The 20,928-nt window shown below is 42.6% G+C and overlaps 1 protein-coding gene across 1 annotated transcript in view; it reads left to right on the top strand.

Annotated features, from left to right (window-relative positions):
• unm_sa1614 (un-named sa1614) overlaps positions 1-19,442 on the top strand; it is a gene marked incomplete at its 5' end in the record, with an annotated part of 30,552 nt that extends 11,110 nt beyond the window's left edge. Inside the window, 21 exons of the mRNA XM_080547882.1 lie at positions 846-921; positions 1,602-1,688; positions 3,336-3,436; positions 3,787-3,856; positions 5,146-5,233; positions 7,182-7,230; positions 9,753-9,916; positions 10,157-10,290; positions 10,816-10,907; positions 11,248-11,434; positions 11,599-11,684; positions 11,919-12,034; positions 12,874-12,941; positions 13,308-13,415; positions 13,929-14,193; positions 14,402-14,584; positions 15,077-15,140; positions 15,257-15,318; positions 16,406-16,584; positions 17,729-17,851; positions 19,309-19,442. Of these exons, the coding sequence (XP_080404008.1) occupies positions 846-921; positions 1,602-1,688; positions 3,336-3,436; positions 3,787-3,856; positions 5,146-5,233; positions 7,182-7,230; positions 9,753-9,916; positions 10,157-10,290; positions 10,816-10,907; positions 11,248-11,434; positions 11,599-11,684; positions 11,919-12,034; positions 12,874-12,941; positions 13,308-13,415; positions 13,929-14,193; positions 14,402-14,584; positions 15,077-15,140; positions 15,257-15,318; positions 16,406-16,584; positions 17,729-17,851; positions 19,309-19,377 (2,371 nt within the window). The 3' untranslated portion in view covers positions 19,378-19,442. The remainder of the gene's footprint in view (positions 1-845; positions 922-1,601; positions 1,689-3,335; positions 3,437-3,786; positions 3,857-5,145; positions 5,234-7,181; positions 7,231-9,752; positions 9,917-10,156; positions 10,291-10,815; positions 10,908-11,247; positions 11,435-11,598; positions 11,685-11,918; positions 12,035-12,873; positions 12,942-13,307; positions 13,416-13,928; positions 14,194-14,401; positions 14,585-15,076; positions 15,141-15,256; positions 15,319-16,405; positions 16,585-17,728; positions 17,852-19,308) is intronic.
• Positions 19,443-20,928: the final 1,486 nt, after the last annotated feature.

Raw genomic sequence — 20,928 nt, 5'->3', positions numbered from 1 at the left:
ATTATGTTACAAACTGTTGCTTTTGGTACTAAGTCTAAGGTTTTGGCTATGTTTCTGATAGATTTTTCAGATATCTCAGACTCACAACGGCTTCCTTTCATTGATGTCTTTTTGTTTTATTGATACAATAGCAGATGTTAATGACATTAATGATGTTACGGAACACACCTGACTGACCAAAAACACCTGAGAAACTGTCACGACAAAATGCTCTTTCTAATACTTATGGGGGGCACTGTATGGAGGGGCAGTTAAGCCATATCCTAGACTACCACTTGACTACCACTTGAGACTTTACATTAAATTGACTTTTTAGCATAGGAGTAGGTTTAATCTAGGTTAGAGAGACCGGACCAAGATATTGCCTTTATGTAGACTGGAAGTAAGTATAAAGGTTAGGTAGTCTGATTGCATTATCATAATACAAGATGAGAGCCAGCCTGAAAAAACAAGTCTCAATGGATACCTCTATAAGACCGTGTTCACACTTGACTTCTTTTTTTAGAAAAAAGCGCAGCCTTCGCCGCCTTTTTACATACAACCCTATGGGAAAAGGCGTGAGAAAAGCGCAGCTGCCGCCGCCTATATTCGCCGGTGCGAAATGCATTCTGGGAAAAAGGCGGTGAAGGCTGCGCTTTTTTCTTAAAAAAGAAGTCAAGTGTGAGTGTCACGGCCTAAGGCTACATTTGTGTGTGGTGCTGCCGTCATTGTGGTGTAAAATGCAGCATCTGCCCCCCCCCCCCTCTCCCCTCCCCAAGCCTGGCTTGTGCTACAACACATAGAGACACAGGGACACACACACACACACACACCTCTCACCACACCTTTTCCCTCCCCTGTGTCAGTTTCTTCCAGGAGTGTTTGATGGCCACAGAGAAGCTGAAGCAGTATATGGAAGAGCTGACGGGGGCCCTGGGCACGGTGAGTGTTGTCAGCATGTTGGAAGTATTCAAACGAACACCGTACATGAGTATAAAGTAATGATGACCACCATGCTGCCAGGCACACAGCCATACTCGGGCTGTCCTTCAGGGGTCACCAGCCCTCCAACCCTACTCAACACCACAGCCACGTAGGAAGTAGATTTCTCGAGGGGGTGCTGCCCTAAAATGTTGTGAGGGTGGTGAATGGGGACGCTCAGAGTTAATTAACGGAGAGTTGGAGTCGCCAGGAATGTGCTGGGAGGGGAGAGGAATGTGAGAATGAGTCTGTGTCGGTGGAATGAGAGGAGTGTGTAGTTGTTGAGTGTGTAGTTGAGTGTGTAGGGATGCGTGTGTTGTTGTATAATTGGTAGGGAGGTCTGACTCTGTATAGTTAATAATAAAGCATACTGTGAAAGGGAGAGAGGGAGAGAGAGAGAGACTGAAGGACCTCAAAGTGAAACGATCCATTTGGCCCATCACGGGAAGGGATCCAAAGAAGGAGGGCAGACTTATTTTTTTACCCCTTCATGTGTACCCTACACATGATGATGAGTGAGTGATCTTGAGGGTTTTAGGATGGGTAGTGTGTGCAGGATGGGTAGAAGGTGTTTAAGTGTGTGTTGATGAGAATGAGTAGTGTGTTATTTAGCGTGTGTGTGTGTGTGTGTGTGTGTCTAGATCAAACATAGGCAGGACGAGGAGAAGAAGCAACTCTGTTCTCTCAGAGACCAGCTCCGACCCTCACTGCAGCCTGAGCTCAAAGAGGTGAGGACAATGTTGCCAATGCCAATATACAGCAGGGGGAAAGATGTGACTTAATAAATCCATGTTTGTCAATGAGGGAAATGCCTGACACGGTGCAGACACATACTGTATACACATACACAATAATTTATTTTCCATTGTTCTTATATTTTTTTTTAGCACTGCAATAGTCTCTATAATCCAATCTTGATCTCTGTTTTACTGTATTAATTAATTATCTGGCTGTTCTACATTATTCTGTAAAGTGGATTGCCTTGCAGTTGTGTATGGAATGTGCTAGAAAAATCTAGTCTGATTTGATTGATTGATTTATGTTGATGTAATCTTTTAGAGATACAGTATAAACACTGTGGTTTTATCTATTCACTGCTGCTACTCACACAGTCAAGGAGAGTAAGTTGAATTCGATAGCTAGTCATTCTGTACTGTAACATACTGTGCTTGCATGTGCTTAAAATGTGCCGTTTGTAAACTCATCTGTAATTGTTGTAACCAGTGTTGCATGTGTAAGTCTCAGAGCTATTGAGGTTTGTACAAAACACCATTTAGAGAGAAAGTCTACAGTCTGGATGCTCTTCAAGGTCTTTGGTCAGAAGAGCTTGTCTGTAACCTGTCACACATGTGTCTGTTATGTGCATGTATACTGTGTGTTCATCTGGGGCCTCATTTATAAAGCTTTGCTTAGAACTGGCGTAAAAAGCTTGTGTACGTACGCAAAGCAAGAACATTCACGCACACCAACATTCGGATTTATAAAACGACGCGCACGCAAGTGGAGTTTGACACACGTTTAGCTGTGTTGCTCCTTCCACGAATGCATGATCCTTACAAGTTGTACCTTGTTGTAAAGGTGACTAATCAGGCTTTCCAACGATATAAAATACAATACCAATTGGTATTATTAAAGGGGAGGAATAATCGACCGAAATAACGTTTCCAAACTTTTTTTGAGGAGTTTATATAGATATATATATACAGATGTACAGTGTAATGCGTACAGGACAAGGGCGAATAAGATATGTGCAGTGTGCACACGTAAGCAAGTTTTATAAATGAGGCCCCTGGCCTGTGTGTCACACTAGGGCTTTCCTTCGACATCTCAATGCATCATGTCGCTAGTATGTAGAACAGAGGTAGTGGTTTCTACAAGGTACACTTTGGTACAGTAACTGTTTCTCTATGGTACACCATGTGGCAAATTGCATGCCAAATTGCACTGATAGACGATCACGTCTCTATTTGATCCACTTTATAGTTTGACTTACTCTGTCATCATATCTACATAACTTATTATTACTAATTATTCAAACTACCAACATGACAGTTTGTTATTTTTGAAGGTTTTCCTTGTTTTTGACTTAGGTTGTACTAGGTTCACTCAGTCAGTTATTCATTTAGCATTGATGTGGTTATGAAGAAAATGCTAAACAGGAGATAAACCTTGAAGGGCCACATTACAGCCTCAATCCGCTACCAGATATATTACCAAATTAGCAACTTTTGAGGGCAGTTACATAGCAAAACCATCTCTCTGGTTTGTTTTACTGAAGTGCCACACCATATTGTCTGGGCAAGGCAAGCTGAATCAAACACAAGTTTTCAAATATTTGAAATACCCATTTTACCTGTACCTTTCTGTCAACCCAGGATTCTCTGAGCAAGCAGACCGTTTACAGCATGCACCAGCTGCAAGGCAACAAGCAGTACGGCACTGAGAAAGCAGGGTACCTCTACAAGAGAAGTGACGGGTAAATGGACAATCCCCCATGGGCATTTTAGAAAAACCGATGTAGGTTTTTGGTTGTAACGTTGTATATCTGGTCATGGCGGCAAATGGTATGTTACAGCAATCTAGACCCAAATATTGTGTAAATGTATGTAAAAGGATGTGAATTCACTGATTTGTGCCATAGAGAGATGATGGAAAATAACTGTGGGACAACAAAACAAAATGTGATCACACCGTCATACCATGACAAAATGAAGGCAGTTCACCAAGGTGTGTGTGTGTGTGTGTGTGTGTGTGTGTGTGTGTGTGTGTGTGTGTCAATGTTTGCGTGCATGTGTGTGTCTGCATGTGCGTGCGTCCACATCGCAGGTTGAGGAAGATGTGGCAGAAGAGGAAGTGCACAGTGCAGAACTGCTACCTAACTATTGCACATGGAACTGTGAGTTCATGCTAGTACACTGTGATGGTTACCTTCCTTTTCAAGAATTACTTAAGGAGTACCTTTTAGGATTACACAATCAACCCGTACTCAATTATGTAACAACTTGTATGAATGATGACAGTGGATAATGTGCACATTGTACTCTTATACATATCATTGATACTCACTCAAGATACAGTTGCAAGAAAAAGTATGTGAACCCTTTGGAATGACCTGTATTTCTGCATAAATTGGTCATAAAATGTGTTCTGATCATCATCTAAGTCACAACAATAATGGTAAATGGACTGCACTTATATAGCGCCTTTTTTGCTGCTCCAAAGCGCTTTACAACGGCCTCTCATTCCCCCATTCACACACACACTCACACACCAATGGCGGCAAGCTGCCATGCAAGGCGCTGGCCCACTCACTGGGAGCAATTTTGGGGTTCAGTGTCTTGCCCAAGGACACTTCGACATGTGGCCAGCCGGGGCTGGAACCGCTGATCTGCCAACCTTGTGATCATTAGACGGCGACTCTACCTCCTGCGCCACAGCCGCCCCACAATAGACAAACAGTCTGCTTAAACTAATACCACACAAACAACAATATGTTTTTATTGAACACACCATGTAAACATTCACGGTGGGGGGGTGGAAAAAGTATGTGAACCCTTGGATTTAATAACGGGTTGACCCTCCTTTGGCAGCAATAACCTCAACCAAACATTTCCTGTAGTTGCAGGTGAGACCTGGACAACGGACAGGAGGAATTTTGGACCATTCCTCTTTACAAAACTGCTTCAGTTCAGCAATATTCTCGGGGTGTCTGGTGTGAATCAGCTCTCTTGAGGTCACGCCACAGCATCTCAATCGGGTTGAGGTCACTCAGGACTCTGACTGGGCTCACATACTTTTTCTTGCAACTGTATTAGATAAACACTATTAGGGTGATTTTTCTCATTTCTAAATTGAGGCGTGAGGTGCATTAGCGTAGTTTTGTGAAGACGACACACACCCTTCTCTGTGAGACAGGTGCAGGTGGAGCACAGAGGTGTGTACGAAACAGTCACTTTGTGCCAAGAGCACAAATCAGGCTCAAACCTCAGATCTGCTCGCACCTGTTTGAAAATCCACCCTGTATATTTACTTTAAGTTGTTGAGTGTTGTGGCTCCTCTGTCGTATAGTCCCTCCAGAGGATGAGTCAGCAGAATAAACAGGGTTTGTTTGGTATTTAATTACACAGCCATTCCTCTGTATATCACTGCTCACCCTGACATGACCCCTGACCTCTGACCCCCCAGCCGAACAAGCCACCCGCCAAACTCAACCTGCTCACCTGCCAGGTCAAACCCAGTGTGGAGGACAGCAAGTGCTTCGACCTCATCTCTCGTAAGTCAGACTCTGATCATAAGGAAACGTCCTAATCTCTTAGCCTCTGTTAGCCTCTCTGACCACCAAACAAACTTTTAAGAGATGCTACAGGATTTTTTTTTTTTCAGTCACTAGTTCTAAAATGACTGTTCATGAGGCAAAAACACGTCCCCGAAATAGGTAGACATTATTGTCGTAAAATTACTTGAGGGGCACACCCATGAGTGTTTGTGTGCCTTGAGGACTTTGTAGACTAATGTTGGCCTTGAGGACTTTGTAGACTAATGAGCCATAGTCAACAGTCAAATCTGATGTAAAGAATTTGCATTTTTAAGAGTTAAGGTCCAAGAACACACACTCTCTCTCTCTCTCTCTCTCTTACACACACACACACACACACACACTCACACACACACACACACACACACACACACACACACACACACACACACACGCACACACACACACACACACACACACACACACACACACACACACAAGCAGTTCCCTGTCTCTAAATGATGAGAGCCTTCTGAATTATTTTGTCATGAGACTTCCCTTTCATTAGAGTGTTAAATATGTACTGAACTACTGCGCTTGATCCTGAAAAACATGTTGTTCTATCTACAATACAACAAAGCAGTCACCCCACCACCTTCTTTGTAGACATTGTAGAGAAATGTAAACACTCTCACATTCATAGACAGAGCTACAGTATTGATGCAAGGACTCTCCCTCTATGAGATCAAGATGATCGTTTTAACCATGTTTATTACTGTGTTACAAGTACAAAGTCACAATAATAATAAGTAAGTAAATAAGTAAAAGAAGTAATCCTACAGTAATGGCTTTACAGAGGCTTCAATGTTGCAAAAATGCTGTGCAAAGTACAATGATATGAATAATGCAATATAATACAGTACGGTAGTTAAGTAGTCCAGTGGTATACAAGTAATCTAGTAGTGTGCAAGCAGTAGAAGAAAAAAGGTTTTGACAACCCAGAAGTATTTGGGTTGAAAGAAACATGTTGCAGCAAAATGTTTCAAAACATTTTTTTTTTGTTGTTGTTGATCATATGTCCCTTGTGGACATATTATTATTATTATGAACATTATTGCACTCTGAGAGGTTTCACCTTCCAAAGGGCATCATTCTTTTTCTCATCAGAGACATCAAGATCATTTGTGACTTTGTTGGACTGCATAACCTTGAAGAATCTGCCTTGACCTCTTTGAATTGGCTAGAACTGAACTGAACTGAACTGAACTGAACTGAACTGAACTGGGACTGGAAATTGGTTAAAAACGGGAAGTAGTAAGTCCTGTTGTCCCCTACAGAGGACATTGAATAAAAGTTGTGTTTTGAAACAGTTAAAATTACTCTATATTTCTGAAATCTTGCTAAATTGAAGTTAAGACTCTCATATTGAAGGAACAATTTGATTATTAGCAGAAGAAATATAATATCTGCAAAAGAATGATCACTTACCTCCCCTGTTGCCATAAAATATGGAACATGGGATACAAGCCATTTAAAAAAAAAACTAAGTCCATGTGCTCTGTTAGTCACACCAACACAACGGTGACATCATTAGAAAGCCCAGGATGTCCTCTGTACAGGACAGTAGGACACAAATAGATGCATAAATGGTGCTTGACTTAGAGATCTCAGACTCATGTCCCCCACAGAAGACAAAAATGAATTGCCGGGTCTCAGGGGGATATGTACATTTCTGTAGTGTGTGGAGTTGGTTTTGTTGTTTACAAACAATACCGTAAAACAAGCTTATATTTGGCCTATAAATATGGTAAGACAATTGATTTATAATTTATTATATATTTTTACAAATATTATTATTATTATAATATATTTTTTATATTCTTCACGAATCAGTGGCTATATATCATTAATATAAAAGTCCCAAATGGATGTACCAATCACAGATTGCTCCTCTGTTTTGTTTCAGATAATCGCACATATCACTTTCTTGCCGATGATGAGCCAGAGTGTGTCACGTGAGTAGCCCTTGTCTATTCCTAATATTACAGCTTGACACCTAATGCACAAGTGGATTATGGCTTGACAATTGTGTACTTTTCTTTTCAGATGAATTTACCATTGCAATAATATGAGTTGAATTGGCACTTAAGCCATGTTTTCAGAATGAATGGGGCCCTATGGCAATGCTCTCAAAACAAAATATGGCTACTGAATGTTTAAGTAAGGGATCATTGCATCTAAAAGATGTCTGGGTGAATCAACTACAACCAATGTCACTGGAAAATCATGTGAAATCGTGTTTTGAGGCAAATGCATTTAATTAATTAAAATTAATTAATTAAAAATTAATAATGTATATGACTGATTATTGATACTGATTATTTAGGACAAAATGGTGCTCTGCTCTCACGCTCCTTTAAAACAGCATTGATCAAGCCCTATATGAATACATCCTGTTCAAATAAAGAAGTGTGTTTACCTACAGTAGCTAAACATACCTCCCTGGAGCGGTGTGTGTGTGTTGACGTAGCCGAGCGCAGGCCGACATCTCCTCAGGCATTTCATGTGACAGTGAGCTGGAGATGTGTGTAGTGGATCACATAGGAAACTAGCTGTTTGGTAAAACTGCCTGAGCACACACACACACACACACACACACACACACACACACACACACACTCATAGACACACACACACACACACACACACACACACACACACACACACACACACAGACACACAACACACGCACAGACACACAGATCCAGCTAGTTGAGGGCGGTCTTTGAAACATACTCTAGCCTACAGTACCAGTCAAAAGTTTGGACACACTTCCCCATTCAATTCAATGGGTTAGGGTACGTATGCTATGACATTTAACAGTGCCTTCAGAAAATAATTCAGACCCCTTAACTTTTAATTTTTTGGGGGGGATAATACACAATACTTGACCTGAAATAAGGAGAGTATGTTTAAAAACTGTCTAAACGGTGAACCCTATCTGAAGAAAAAAACAAACATTGAATTTTGTTTGATTTCTAATCCAAACTGGTGGAGTATAGAGCTAAAAGAGATATATATTAAGCACTATATATTAGACTTTTGACTGTGTTTCACACTAGGGATGGACGGTTTCCAATTATTGAAACCGAAAAACCGTCAGAGAGTAAAACCGCGGTTTTCCGGTTAACCGAAAAATACAGTAAAAAAAAAAAAAAAAAAAAAAAAAGGGAGCGCCAATTTCAACTAATTGAGCCCTACTGCTACAATACACTCATGTCGAACACCATTAAAACACCGTAAGCACAGTCGCAACACATTTAGGCTACTTAGTTTCACAAATATAAGTGTAAAGGCAGACTTTTGTAAGCTACACCATACATGAAAACACATGAACACTTAACACACCAGCTCCGCTGATCCAGGGTGCACGCCTGCACGGAAGATCATCTCTTGGAACAGCGTCTTCATTGAATGAACTGCTTTCTCAATATCTTGGTTCTTAGACAAAGTTTCAGCTGCTGCTCAATGTATTTAAATATTTGAATACTGCTCAATAATCACTGAAATATTAGACTTAGAATTATGCAGTGAACATACTTAAAGCTTTTCATAAAAACCACATGCCGCGAGACTGACTCGTCCTGAACTGTCGTAAGTCAATCAACAAAGAATGCCCCATCAAAATAAAAGTGCCCATGGTAGAGCTGTCAAAATAGAGCTTTCAAAATAAATGTACTAATACAGATAGAGATAAATACAGAACTACCTTTGCGTCACTAAGTGACCGCGTATCTTCTGAGACATGCGTTCTGTCATCACTTTCAGTAGCGCCTTCACACACAGTGGCGCTGTGCACAAACACTCTTGATCCGTATAGCTCTTGTTTTATTATATTGTGGTTTAGTAAATACTGCACTTGGAGTTACATTCAATGCATGATTTGTGCTATAGAACATAAATAAAGTTTGATTGATTGATTGATATCAAATCAAATCACATTTTATTTCTATAGCGCATTTCTCACAAAAGTGACCCAATGCGCTTTACAGAGAGCAGCGAAAATGATCTTATTAAATGTAAGCGAGTAATTGTAAAAAACCTTTCCTATCTACCAATAACTGAAGGCAACTATCTTTCCCATAGAGTGATTCGTTACCCTTAAATATAATCCCAATTAGATATTAATCCTCAGTTATTCTTCACAACTGACCAAACCTCTCACTCATTGCGCGGCAGATTCAGACTGTATCATTGTTATTTTCACACACGACAAACATGTGACATGTTCCAGTTGTATTCTTATTCTATTTTATTCTTCAAAAAAAAAAAAAAAAAAAAATCCGGTTTCAGACGGTTTTGATAAAAAAACGTTTCTATTTTTATAAACCCCGGTTTTCGGTTTAACCGAAAAACCGTCCATCCCTATTTCACACAACTGTGAAACAAACACAGAATGCCCACGGGGATAGTAGCAATGTGACCTAGCATAGCATAAACCAGACCTCTGAACTTGCTCCCTGTGTTTACATGTCAGGTGGATCTCGGTGTTGACCAACAGTAAGCAGGAGGCTCTCAACGTGGCGCTGGACGAGCACAGGCCGAGTGAGGAGAACAGCGTGGAGGACCTGACCAGAGCCATTATCGAGGACATCCTCCGCACACCCGGCAACAACGTCTGCTGTGACTGTGGAGGGCCAGGTCAGACCCGCAGGCCTATAGAACAGGGATAGGGACTTGCCTAACAGGCCATTTTTTGTTCTATGTTCCTATTTTTTTATGTTTTCAGTACTAGACATGTGTAATAAAGATGGTTTTGGATTAGAACCACGCTCCAGCTGATGAGTAACCGTGCCTAAACTCTGAGGACTTGCGTTTGCTCAGTGGGCGTAGTGAGAGTGCGACCACAAAAAAATACTTTGTCTGTCTGAATGTCTTTAGACCCCACCTGGATCTCCACCAACCTAGGGATCCTCACCTGTATCGAGTGCTCTGGAATCCACAGAGAGATGGGCGTCCACTACTCACGCATCCAGTCTCTCTTACTGGACAAGCTAGGCACCTCTGAGCTACTAGTGAGTCCAACACTGACCCCCCTCTAGTCTAACTGAACCCTAACCCTTCAAGTCTAACTTAACCCTAACCCTGTGGTCAGTCTACCCATAACCCTTTGCACTGAACAAGATGGTCACCTCTGAGCTAGAGGGTGACAAACTGTTGTCTAGGTACTGTATAGCCTTGGGGTGACCCTTTCTGTCATTTGAGTCTTCATCTCTAACATGAAGCTCCAGCTGAACAAAAGACCCTAGAATAGAATTGTGAATCTAAATTCACTAGCCTTCACTAGGATTTGGAAGAGTAATCGTATCACTGCAACACTTCTCAGTTCATCATGATGAGGTAGTTTGAGATAGCCTTTTGGTTTATAACCAGTGTTGTATCATGATTTTTACATACATTTTGACATAGATCTATGTACTGGACAAGTTCAGCCAATATCATAACCACTCTAGTCTCAGTATCCTGGACACTGCACACTATGCTTCTATCTAGTTTGTACACCACATCTACTCATGGATTTTTCATCTTTTCTTCACCAGCTGGCAAAGAATGTGGGTAACTCGGGCTTCAACGAGATTGTGGAGGCCAACCTCCTCAGTCCCTCACTGAAACCCACGGCTGACAGTGACATGTGAGTCATAAGCAGGGCAGGGATTACTCCTCTCGCTACTGCCAACCACTTACAGCTGTTTGTCTGAACGCCCTTTCTGTGAGTGTGGCTACACGGTGCCGGATGTGGCTGAAATGGCGCTGATCTGATATCGTTTGCACCTAACGGCTACACGACTCGGCGATACAGGAGCGTGTGTTGAAAACGATGACGTAGAGTCAAAACTCTTGAAACCAATGTACAATGTACACTGTTTGTACATACAGTATTTCTGTATGTGTGGATTGATGGCGTGTGTGTGTGTGTGTGTGTGTGTGTGTGTGTGTGTGTGTGTGTGTGTGTGTTCTGCCTCTGTGTCCAGGGCGGTGCGTAAGGACTTTATCCTGTGTAAGTACATGGAGGGCCAGTTCTCCCAGCACAGAAGCAGCTCTCCTGCCACTCTGAGGAGGGACCTGCAGGAGGCAGTAGAGAGCCGAGACATTTTCAGCCTGCTGCAGCTGTACACCGAGAGACTGGATCTCAGCAAGCCACTACCCAGCTACGTACAGGTACCCTAACCCTAGTCCCCTGACCCCAACCCTACTACTGACCCCAAGTCCCTACCCCTAGTGTTGACCTCTACTCCATACCTCTAGTCCCGAGTCACTATCCTTAACCCTGACCAGCACCCTTAACCCAAGGCCCTACTCCTCACCTGTTTACCTGTCTGTAGGAGAAAGGGGAGACTGCTCTACACCTCGCCGTCCTATTGGCTGATAGAACCTCACTGCACATGGTAGACTTCCTGGTTCACAACTGGTGAGTAGAGACGGATGTGCTGTTGTTTGGTGATTGGTGTTTTGGGGGTAAATTGGTAGCCCACAAAGCTTCTTCAGGAACTTGTTTTTCTATATTACAATAATCTACAGCAGTAATCTACAGTATCTCCATATGGGAGACCCATAATGGGACATTAACCAGGTGAGACCATTGAACGGTACCCTGATTTACTGGTGTATTGTATTAATAACTGTGTTTTGGATTTGCTTACAGCAACAATCTGGACGCCCAGACTACCCGGGGAAACAGTGCGTTGCACTATTGTTGTCTGCACAACAAGACTGAGTGTCTTAAACTGCTGCTGAGGGCCAAGGCCAACACACACCTCAGTGAGTCATACTGATAATCATCTTTATTCATATACCATCTTTTATGAGCTTTAGTCCCTTTATAAACATCTGGGCCTCAAGGGAAATAGCAACACCAACGAAGGTGCGCATCTTCAACTCCAACATCAAAAGTGTCCTTCTCTACGGTGCGGAGACGTGGAGAATGACAAAAAAAGACGATACAGAAGATCCAGACATTCATTAACAGCTGTCTGAGGCGCATCTTCAGAATCAGGTGGCCGGACAAAATCAGCAACAAGGAGCTGTGGCAGAGAGGGAGCCAGGAGCCAGTAGAGAGCCAGATCCGGAGAAGGAAGTGGGGATGGATTGGCCTTTACACCCTACGTAAGCCAGCAGACACCACCACACGCCAGGCCCTGACTTGGAACCCCCGGGGGAAGCGGAAGAGGGGAAGGCCCAGAAACAGCTGGAGGACGCGGGACACGGAGGCAGAGCTGAAAAGACATGGTACCAGCTGGGGAGAGAAGATAGCCCAAAGCCGTGCTGGATGGAGAAGAGTCGTCAATGGCCTATGCTCCACTGGGAGTTAAGGGCCTAATTCAATTCAGTCCCTTTATACATTAGACCCTTTACATAGGTAATGTTTCAGCCTTGGGTGTACTCTACTCTGCAAGTGACCTACATGGAGCCTAGTCCAAGACAAAAAAAAGAAGACTCTTAACAAATGCACAGTACTCTAGTATTATACTGGCAGTATTACATCTCACTATTTGACTGGGTTGCTTATTCCAGTGGCTCTGCAGGTGTAGAGTGGTTGTTGTGATTACCATTCTCTGTGCCTGCTGGTAACCAGTTGTTCTCTCTGTGTTCTTCTTCAGAGACTGAGCAAGGGGAGACGGGGCTGCTCATCTCCCGCAGGTTAAAGCACACACACTGTGAAGAGTTGGTGAGTCTCGACTGACCACACAACACTCATTCTCACTAAGTGGGATGACTGGGCCCCTAGTCATAAACCAAGCCAGTACACTCTTTCTTAATCTAATAAGATTGAACTGTTCACACTATGAAATGTTTTATTTGATGTATTTATTATGTTTATTTGACAGGGACAATATACAGCAAAAACATAAGTCTCAGAAGCTGAAATCTGATGTGCTTTATCAGATATAGTTTTATATACAGTAGATATAGATATTTTAATCGACAGTCGCTGGGCAGGTAACAGAACCAGAACAGAAACAGGTATATGGTACCTTTTTATGGTGAATACATTTGAATGAACTTAATCTAGTCAATCCTTGTTGACCACCAGATCAACCAGTCTCAGAGTGACCAGTTCAACATGCATGTACACGTGGAGTATGAGTGGCGGCTGTCCCGGGATGACCTGTACGAGAGCGATGACGACCTTGACATGAAGGTCAGTGGCAAACTACATTTTACATTCAAGTTACTGAAGGATTCAACATATGTAATATGACAGCATCTGCAGATTCTACATGCAACATAATTCTACATGTACATCTAAAATAATAATAATAATAGACACCATTTAGCAGACACTTCTATCCAAAGTGATTTAGTCAGTGCATATTTTTTTTTACAGTATACTGTATGTGGGCCCAGCAGGAATCAAACCCACAACCATAGCAATGCTAGCAACATGCTATGCCATCTGAGCCAGTGATGCATTAGCTTACTTGCATTGTCTCCCTTGTCACAGTCAGCCACAGAAACTAAAACCCAGTAGTCACTGTGCAACACCACTGTCGTTTCAAGAGAGCGTAGTAGTGTGTATTCAATATTGAGTGTAGAGCCTTGATTTGGAGTTTCCCCAAAAGCTTTGTATCATTGATACCGTCTTTCATAGGATGGACTTGAGATGACCGTAGTGCTACGAAATCTTTAGGGAACTCAAAGTCTGTTTGTTCAGATGGGCCCAGTGAAGAAGGACCATTCCTCCTCTCGGCCATTCAGCCTCTACCATACCTCCGCCAGCTCCTCCACCCTGGACCGAGGCGGGGGAGGAGGAGGAGGAGGTGGGGGGGGGATCTTCAGCGTAGGCCGACGGCTGGCCATGGCTCGAGAACATAAGCGAGAGGCGTACGCCGCTTCAGGCTCGCACATGCGCAGCCTGGAGAGCACCCCGCCACCTCCCCCTTCATCCCCTGCTCCACCTCTCCCCCCCAGGGTCAAAGGTGAGCCCAACTCCTTGTTTTCACATGTTTTATTTAGAGCTCAAAACTACATACTGGACCTTTATTCTGTGTCCGGACTGTGGCAACTGTGGCACGACTCTGGATAGGAAATCGTTGAAAATATTTAGCGACAGTCACAGAAACTATCACTAGTAGCCATGTACACTTTTGTGTTTAGTGTTCTATTCATATAACTTGTGTATTCCAGCCCCCACCGTCCCTCCCCCTCCTCCCCCGGTCAGCCCCCCTGAGAGCTGGGGTGACATCATCCCCCCCAGTAGTAGCAGCAGCAGTAGCAGTAAGAGGAGGACCCCCCCGCCCCCTCTGGTCATCAGACACAAGCGCACCTACTCTGAACCAACCCCTCAAGTTCCCCACAGCGCCCACGCAGGTAGGTCACATCCTGTACATGCAGTTCAGGGATCATCTTACCCTCTCACAATTCTTACTTAGTCATACACAAAACTGAACTTAGACCAGAGTATAGAAGCAACTTCCTACGACGACAGGCTCAGGGGTGAAGGGCATGGATCCCAACAGTGGGGGAAATAAGTATTCAACACATCAAATACATTTTTAAAAAATTCAACATGTTTTCATTGCAGCTATTCACATGAAATGTAGACAAGACATGGGTATTAACTCAATAAAACTACACAGCTAAATAAATTGTAACAATCCATTTAAAAAAGCTATGTTCAATAAAGTGCTGGATTAGAGTGTTAATAGCGATGTTTGGTCTAAATTTCATGTGAATAGCTGTAATGGAAATATGTTGTTTGTGTTGACGATGTGTTGAATACTTATTTCCCTATCTGGGACATGGACCTCTGGTGACAAAAGGGTGGACTGTACACAGACTGTCTGTTTATCCTCTGTTTAGATCATTGGGTGCCGTCAAATTCAAGAGGCTACGGTGGTACAGAGTCGTCCTTTCAGAAGTATGTGTGAGTACTGTATGACAACTCTTTCTATTGGCACACCATGACGAGACTGACCTCTACTGGAGAAGGACGAATTAGTTGTTTTCTGAGTGTAATTTGTCATGTCCGGTCTATTTCAGCTCAGGGTCCCCAAAACACACTGTGGCTGCCCTCAACTCCCTATCTGAGATTCCAGAGAGAGGTAGACTCTCTACATGATTTTCTACTTTATCAATCTTACGTTGCTCTGGCCCTTTTTCACTTGCAGTTTTGGCAAGCACGTTTGCTTGGAATGATTCTAATTACACAATTGCAAGCATGAGGATCCAAAAATGGGCATCAATATCCACAAGACGAGCGATATGTCTATTGCACTAATGTGTGTTCAAGGGGGGAAAAGGGCAACACTTTACATTAAGGTCACATTTGTAAAGGGTTTATAAATGGTTTAGAATTGGTTAATATCACGTATAACCAGTTTATTATTCAATAATATATTCGAACTAATTTGTGTAGATTCTTTTCGACAGTTTAGATTTTTGCTTGCCAAATAGGGAGCTTGCGATCAGCAGCCAGTTATTAATGTTTCATAAATGCACTTAAACATGCTTCGAAAACTAACCCTGAAATCATGCAACATTATTTGCAATTGTTGCACAGTGGTTGTAAGTTGGGAAATTGTGTTTTGTCATTTTTTACACCGGATTTGTTCAATTGAGGGTGTAGTTACTCTGCTATCACCATGACTACCCTCATCAGATATGGTTGAAACTGAGACCCTCCACTTATTGATTATATGGGATTTAAAAAAGAACATAGTGACCGCTGTACTGTACGTTGGGAGATGTTCACATTGTACTGTATTTAAAATCTGTTAAATCGCTTTGGTGCCAGCTGAATCATCCCCAAAATTCAGGAAATAACTTGACCAATTGTAACCACTGTGCAACAATTGCAAATAATGTTTCAGGATTTCACATCAGGATTAGTTTTCACATTAGGATTAGAAAGCATTTCTAGGTGTATTTATAAAGCATTATAATATATAAAGCCTCCAGATTGCAAGATCCCTATTTGGCAAGCACCGAGTGAATATCTAAACTCATGAGTTATAACTGTTTGCAAATGGTTTATAATTGAATAATAAACTTAAGTGATGTATTAATGACCTACATGTTGCAGCAGCTTCATCAGGCTTTGACTAGAAGACCTCTCCTTCTGCTTTGTAGGACTCATTCCAATACACAGAATTTGAGTGTGTCTTTACTCCTTCCCTTTCTCCCTCCCAGGTTTCCCAGCAGGTGGAGAGAGCGACTCCTCCCATTTTGTCTATCAGATAGCTCCGCCCAGAAGTGGCAGCAGAGACCCTCCCCTCCCCTTACCCACCACACCCCGCGAGTCCAATGGAGGCCCCTACTCACATCACCAAAGCACAGCACGACCCCACCCCTTGCCCCGCAGAGCGCCGGTGAGACAAGGACACATTTCCTAAAAGAAGAGACCGCTCACCCTAGTTTGGCCTGTTGCATCTCAATAGTCTTAATGCATCGCAGCAGTTCGTGAAACAAACAAACGTGTTTCGGCATTCGCCTTGTTGCTGAAGAAGAAGTTTGAATGCATTAAGACTATTGAGAGGCCATTACTATTTATTTATTTTATAAAAATATAAAAAGAGATTGCTGGTTTTCTTTTTCTTTATACGTTCCTAAATATGTATATATTTTGCCCTAAAAATGTTTTTAGTATGAGTTGAGTGCGCCATTTCACTTGCCTCCTTCCCTCACGCTAACTGATGTGAAAGGGCCAGATAGATGAACGTTGATTCTAACATATCCTATTCACAGATCACTACAGGTGAAGGAAAGGAGATAGACAGAAACCATTTTAGACTATTCAGTCTTAGTTGTTTTTATGTCCATGGTCCATAAGTTTGTCTGTCTCAGTTTGACAAATCTGTGTTGTTTAGGTCGGTCAGCAACAGCTCCACCTAGTGGAAAGGGACATTAAGGCTCCTTGTAGAGAACAGACATAATTGGCTACTTAAGCAGACATTCACCACAGAATTACACCACGTAATCCTGTCTCAGGCATGTTTCTTAGCTACTCTCAAAGGCATGTTGGCTTCCTCAAAGGCTTCCTGTTGTCTCGTTCGTCCGTCCCCCCCCATCTCTGTAATCTTGTTTTCAATCATTGTTCTATTCTGTAATCTTGTTTTTCAATCATTGTAAAGCGCCTTGAGTTGCATCCGTGTACGAAAGGCGCTATATAAATAAAGTTTCACTTCACTTCACTCTCATGTCCGAAAAACCTGTCGGCCGTTCTGTTTTCTCTGGATGGAAGTCTGCTTGTCTGTATAGTATTGGTTTAGTTATCTCACCAGTTACTGATCGGCATGATGTCAAGTTTGTAAATGTTGTTTACACACATTTGTTGTGATGAATAAGGTTTACCCCATATACTTGATTTACCCACATGTCATGGTTTAATTGTCTTGGGTGTTCCTTACTGTCGGGGATGGTGCAATCTTTGTATTTCTTAATTGCTGTGATGCGTTTCACTCAGTGGTGCTGTGGTCTGTGGTCTCTCCTTCTCTGTTGTGTCATGTCGTGTAGCCAAAGGCCAAAGTGAGGCGTGTCCAGGCGGTCTACGACTGTGTGGCCGATCAACACGATGAGCTCACCTTCAACGAGGGCCAGGTGTTGGTGGTGCTCGGCGAAGAAGATGCTGATTGGTGGGTATGTATCCCTCAGCTCCCCAGCCGTATGTGGGTCATTGGAGCAGATCTTGACTTGTCTCTCTTACGGGAATACTAATTTAAGTCATGTCGGTTATTAAACTACCCAACATGCTGCATATTCCACAGCAAGTGGTCGTTCTCAACCGTTATGCTTTGGAAAACACTGAGTTCACAGACACTGCCTCTCAGGCAAAAGCCTGTTGTTTGTTGTCTTCATAAGTGATCTAATGGAAATTAGATGAATTGCAACATCAATTTCTCCCTGCTATCATACCATCCATCTGTCCCCTGTGTCTGTTGGATAACTGAGTAATAATCCACAGTATCCTCTCCTGATTCAGTTAGCCAGAGCCAGGGGATACTGTCAGTTTGCGAAACAAGGCACATGGTCCGGTGGTCTAGCACCATGGCCTACAGCACACATACTGCTGACATACCCTCTCTTCCTTACTATCCTGGCTTTATTTACTATCTCTATCCAATAAAAAAACTGCAAAAATGCACTGTGGGACTAACACACTCCAATAAATAACCTTTTAAAAAAAGAATTCACCCAATCTGAACTTGCAGGTGGAGAAGGTTTTGTTTGCTCACATGTGGCACAGATCGGATATGTAACATGTAGGTTACTTTACTATTGTAAAGTGCTTTGAGTTGCATTTCATGTACGAAAGGCGCTATATAAATAAAGCTTTACTTACTTACTTACTAGGTGTAAGCAGTAAAAAAGCACATTGAATCAGATATTCTCAGATCCGATGCAGGCCTCAATCTCATGCTGGCCTCAATCAGATATGAATCGGATATGTGTCATTTTGACTGCGGTCTAAGCAGGCAGGTCTGTCTGTTTGTTTGTTTCACAACAAGTCACAACAGCTGTTCAAAGGTAAACACATGTTTTATATATATTTCGCAATATTTAGCTGACCTCTGAACATACTTGGCAATTTGCATTTGGCAATCTTAGTAGTAAATAGGTACATACATCATGTCGGGTGGAAAGCGCTTATGGCCTTATTCTCCTGAGACCCAGCAATTCAGACAGGTAAGAAGCGAGGAATGGAGAAGGAGGAATGGAGTGTTCTCTGGTCTTTTATACTTGGAGCACCAGGTGCAATCAGCACCTGAGGAACAAGACACAGCTGTTAAGTCAGATAATCACAGACCCACACCACACAGGACAGACACGGAGACAGACAGAGTGTGTGTGTGTGTGTGTGTGCGTGCGTGTGCGTGTGCGTGCGCGTGTGTGTGTGCATGTGAGGGTAAACCCATGAAAATCCATCCAGATGTGTACCAGACAACAAGCACCCCAACACCCAGACAGACAGACAGACAGACAGACAGACAGATACCCATGTGGTCACGCATCACACCCCGACACCCACATTTATGCACATTCCCAAAGTGAACATAACCCAGCAGTGTTTGGTGTCTTTATCCTTTCAATTTCAGCATGGATACGTCGAGGGCCAAACAAACAAGAAAGGGCTGTTCCCTTCGTCTTTCGTCCAGCCTCTGTGAGTGACCCTGACCAAAGGAAGAGGACATTGAAGGGGACCCTCACCTAGAGACAACAGGACCTGGTTCAACCTAGATGGCTCTGGTTCAACCTAGCTGAGGAAGAGCCACCCTGTCAGCCAGGTCAGCCAGGGTTGGACCGTGATGAACATATACTGTACGGAGGTGGAGGTCGATGTGTCGAGATCACTGATCAGGTTCACCTATGTTTTCCTCAGCTTGGAGGATTCATTTCTTTTTTTATTTCTCCATTGTTGAGGAAAAACAATGCATATACAAGGATGTAGTCATTCACCATATCTCATACGGTCAGAAACCCTTGAATATGATTTTCAAACTGTTTGTTAACCCCTAAGATATTACGTGAATGAAATTACAAACTGGTTCGATACATCTGGCCAATCATATCGGCCAATCATATCATTTTCTTGACTTTGTGGCATATCTAAAGGTTTCATAAGAGGCCGAACTACTGAATGGAGAGACAGGAAATATCATTGATAGCCACTCATACAACAGGCACAGGCCGTACCAGGCTAATGTTGAAGGATAAAAAAGCACTTGACTTGACTTGACTTGAACTGAATGGTAGTGAAAGTTTCAACCTGTAATTAAACAACGTAATTGAATGAATGCACTCAACTGGCCAGCTCCTGATGCTTGGTAACACAGCAATTGCCCCACATTATTGCTTAGACTTTCGGTTTTCTCGATTTGCTCGAGCACAATTCTTGAAACGGTATTCAACTTTTCTAAACAGTTGGCACATTTTGCCAAAACACCACATTTATTTTACAAAATGCAGTATACAGTGGGGTGCAACATTTTGGGCACCCCTAGTCAAAATGCCTTTTACAATTCATATCTAAGTGAAAAGAAGCAAAGTTAAACATGACACATTTCATCACATTTTAAAGCAAGATACATTCTTATTTTACAGTTTCAAAAGAATAAAACAAGGAAAAAGGCTTTGTGCAAAAGTTGGGAACCCTGTCAGCTAGTACTTTGTAACTCCTCCTCGGGCAACTATAACAGCTTGCAAGCGCTTCCTGTAGCCAGCTAAGAGTCTTTCAATTCTTGTTTTTGGAATTGTTCCCCATTCCTCCTGGCAGAACATCTCTAGCTCAGAAATATTCTTCGGCCTTCTTGCATGTACGCATGTTTGCGATCTCTCCACAGATGTTCAATAATATTCAAGTCTGGGGACTGTGATGGCCATTCCAAAATCTTCATTCGTCTTTCCTGGAGGTACTTCATGGTTGATTTTGAGGTATGTGTCGGGTCATTGTCTTGCTGGAATACCCAACTTCTCTTCAACTTCAATTTCTGGACTGACCTTCGAACATTAGCCTCTAGAATGTCTATATATTTGGTGGAATCCATTCTTCCTTCCACCCGCACAATATTGCTGGTGTCCCCAGCTGCTACGCAACCCCAAAGCATAATGGATCCACCCCCATGCTTAACAGTTGGCAAGGTGTTCTTTACACATGCTTCACCCTTTCTTCTCCAAACATTCCTTCTTTGGTTGTGGCCAAAAAGTTCGGGTTTCGG

Source organism: Nansenia antarctica, assembly GCF_963989245.1.
Source record: "Nansenia antarctica genome assembly, chromosome: 18".
NCBI lineage: Eukaryota > Metazoa > Chordata > Actinopteri > Argentiniformes > Microstomatidae > Nansenia > Nansenia antarctica.
This window is presented reverse-complemented; position numbering and strand designations above follow the sequence as displayed.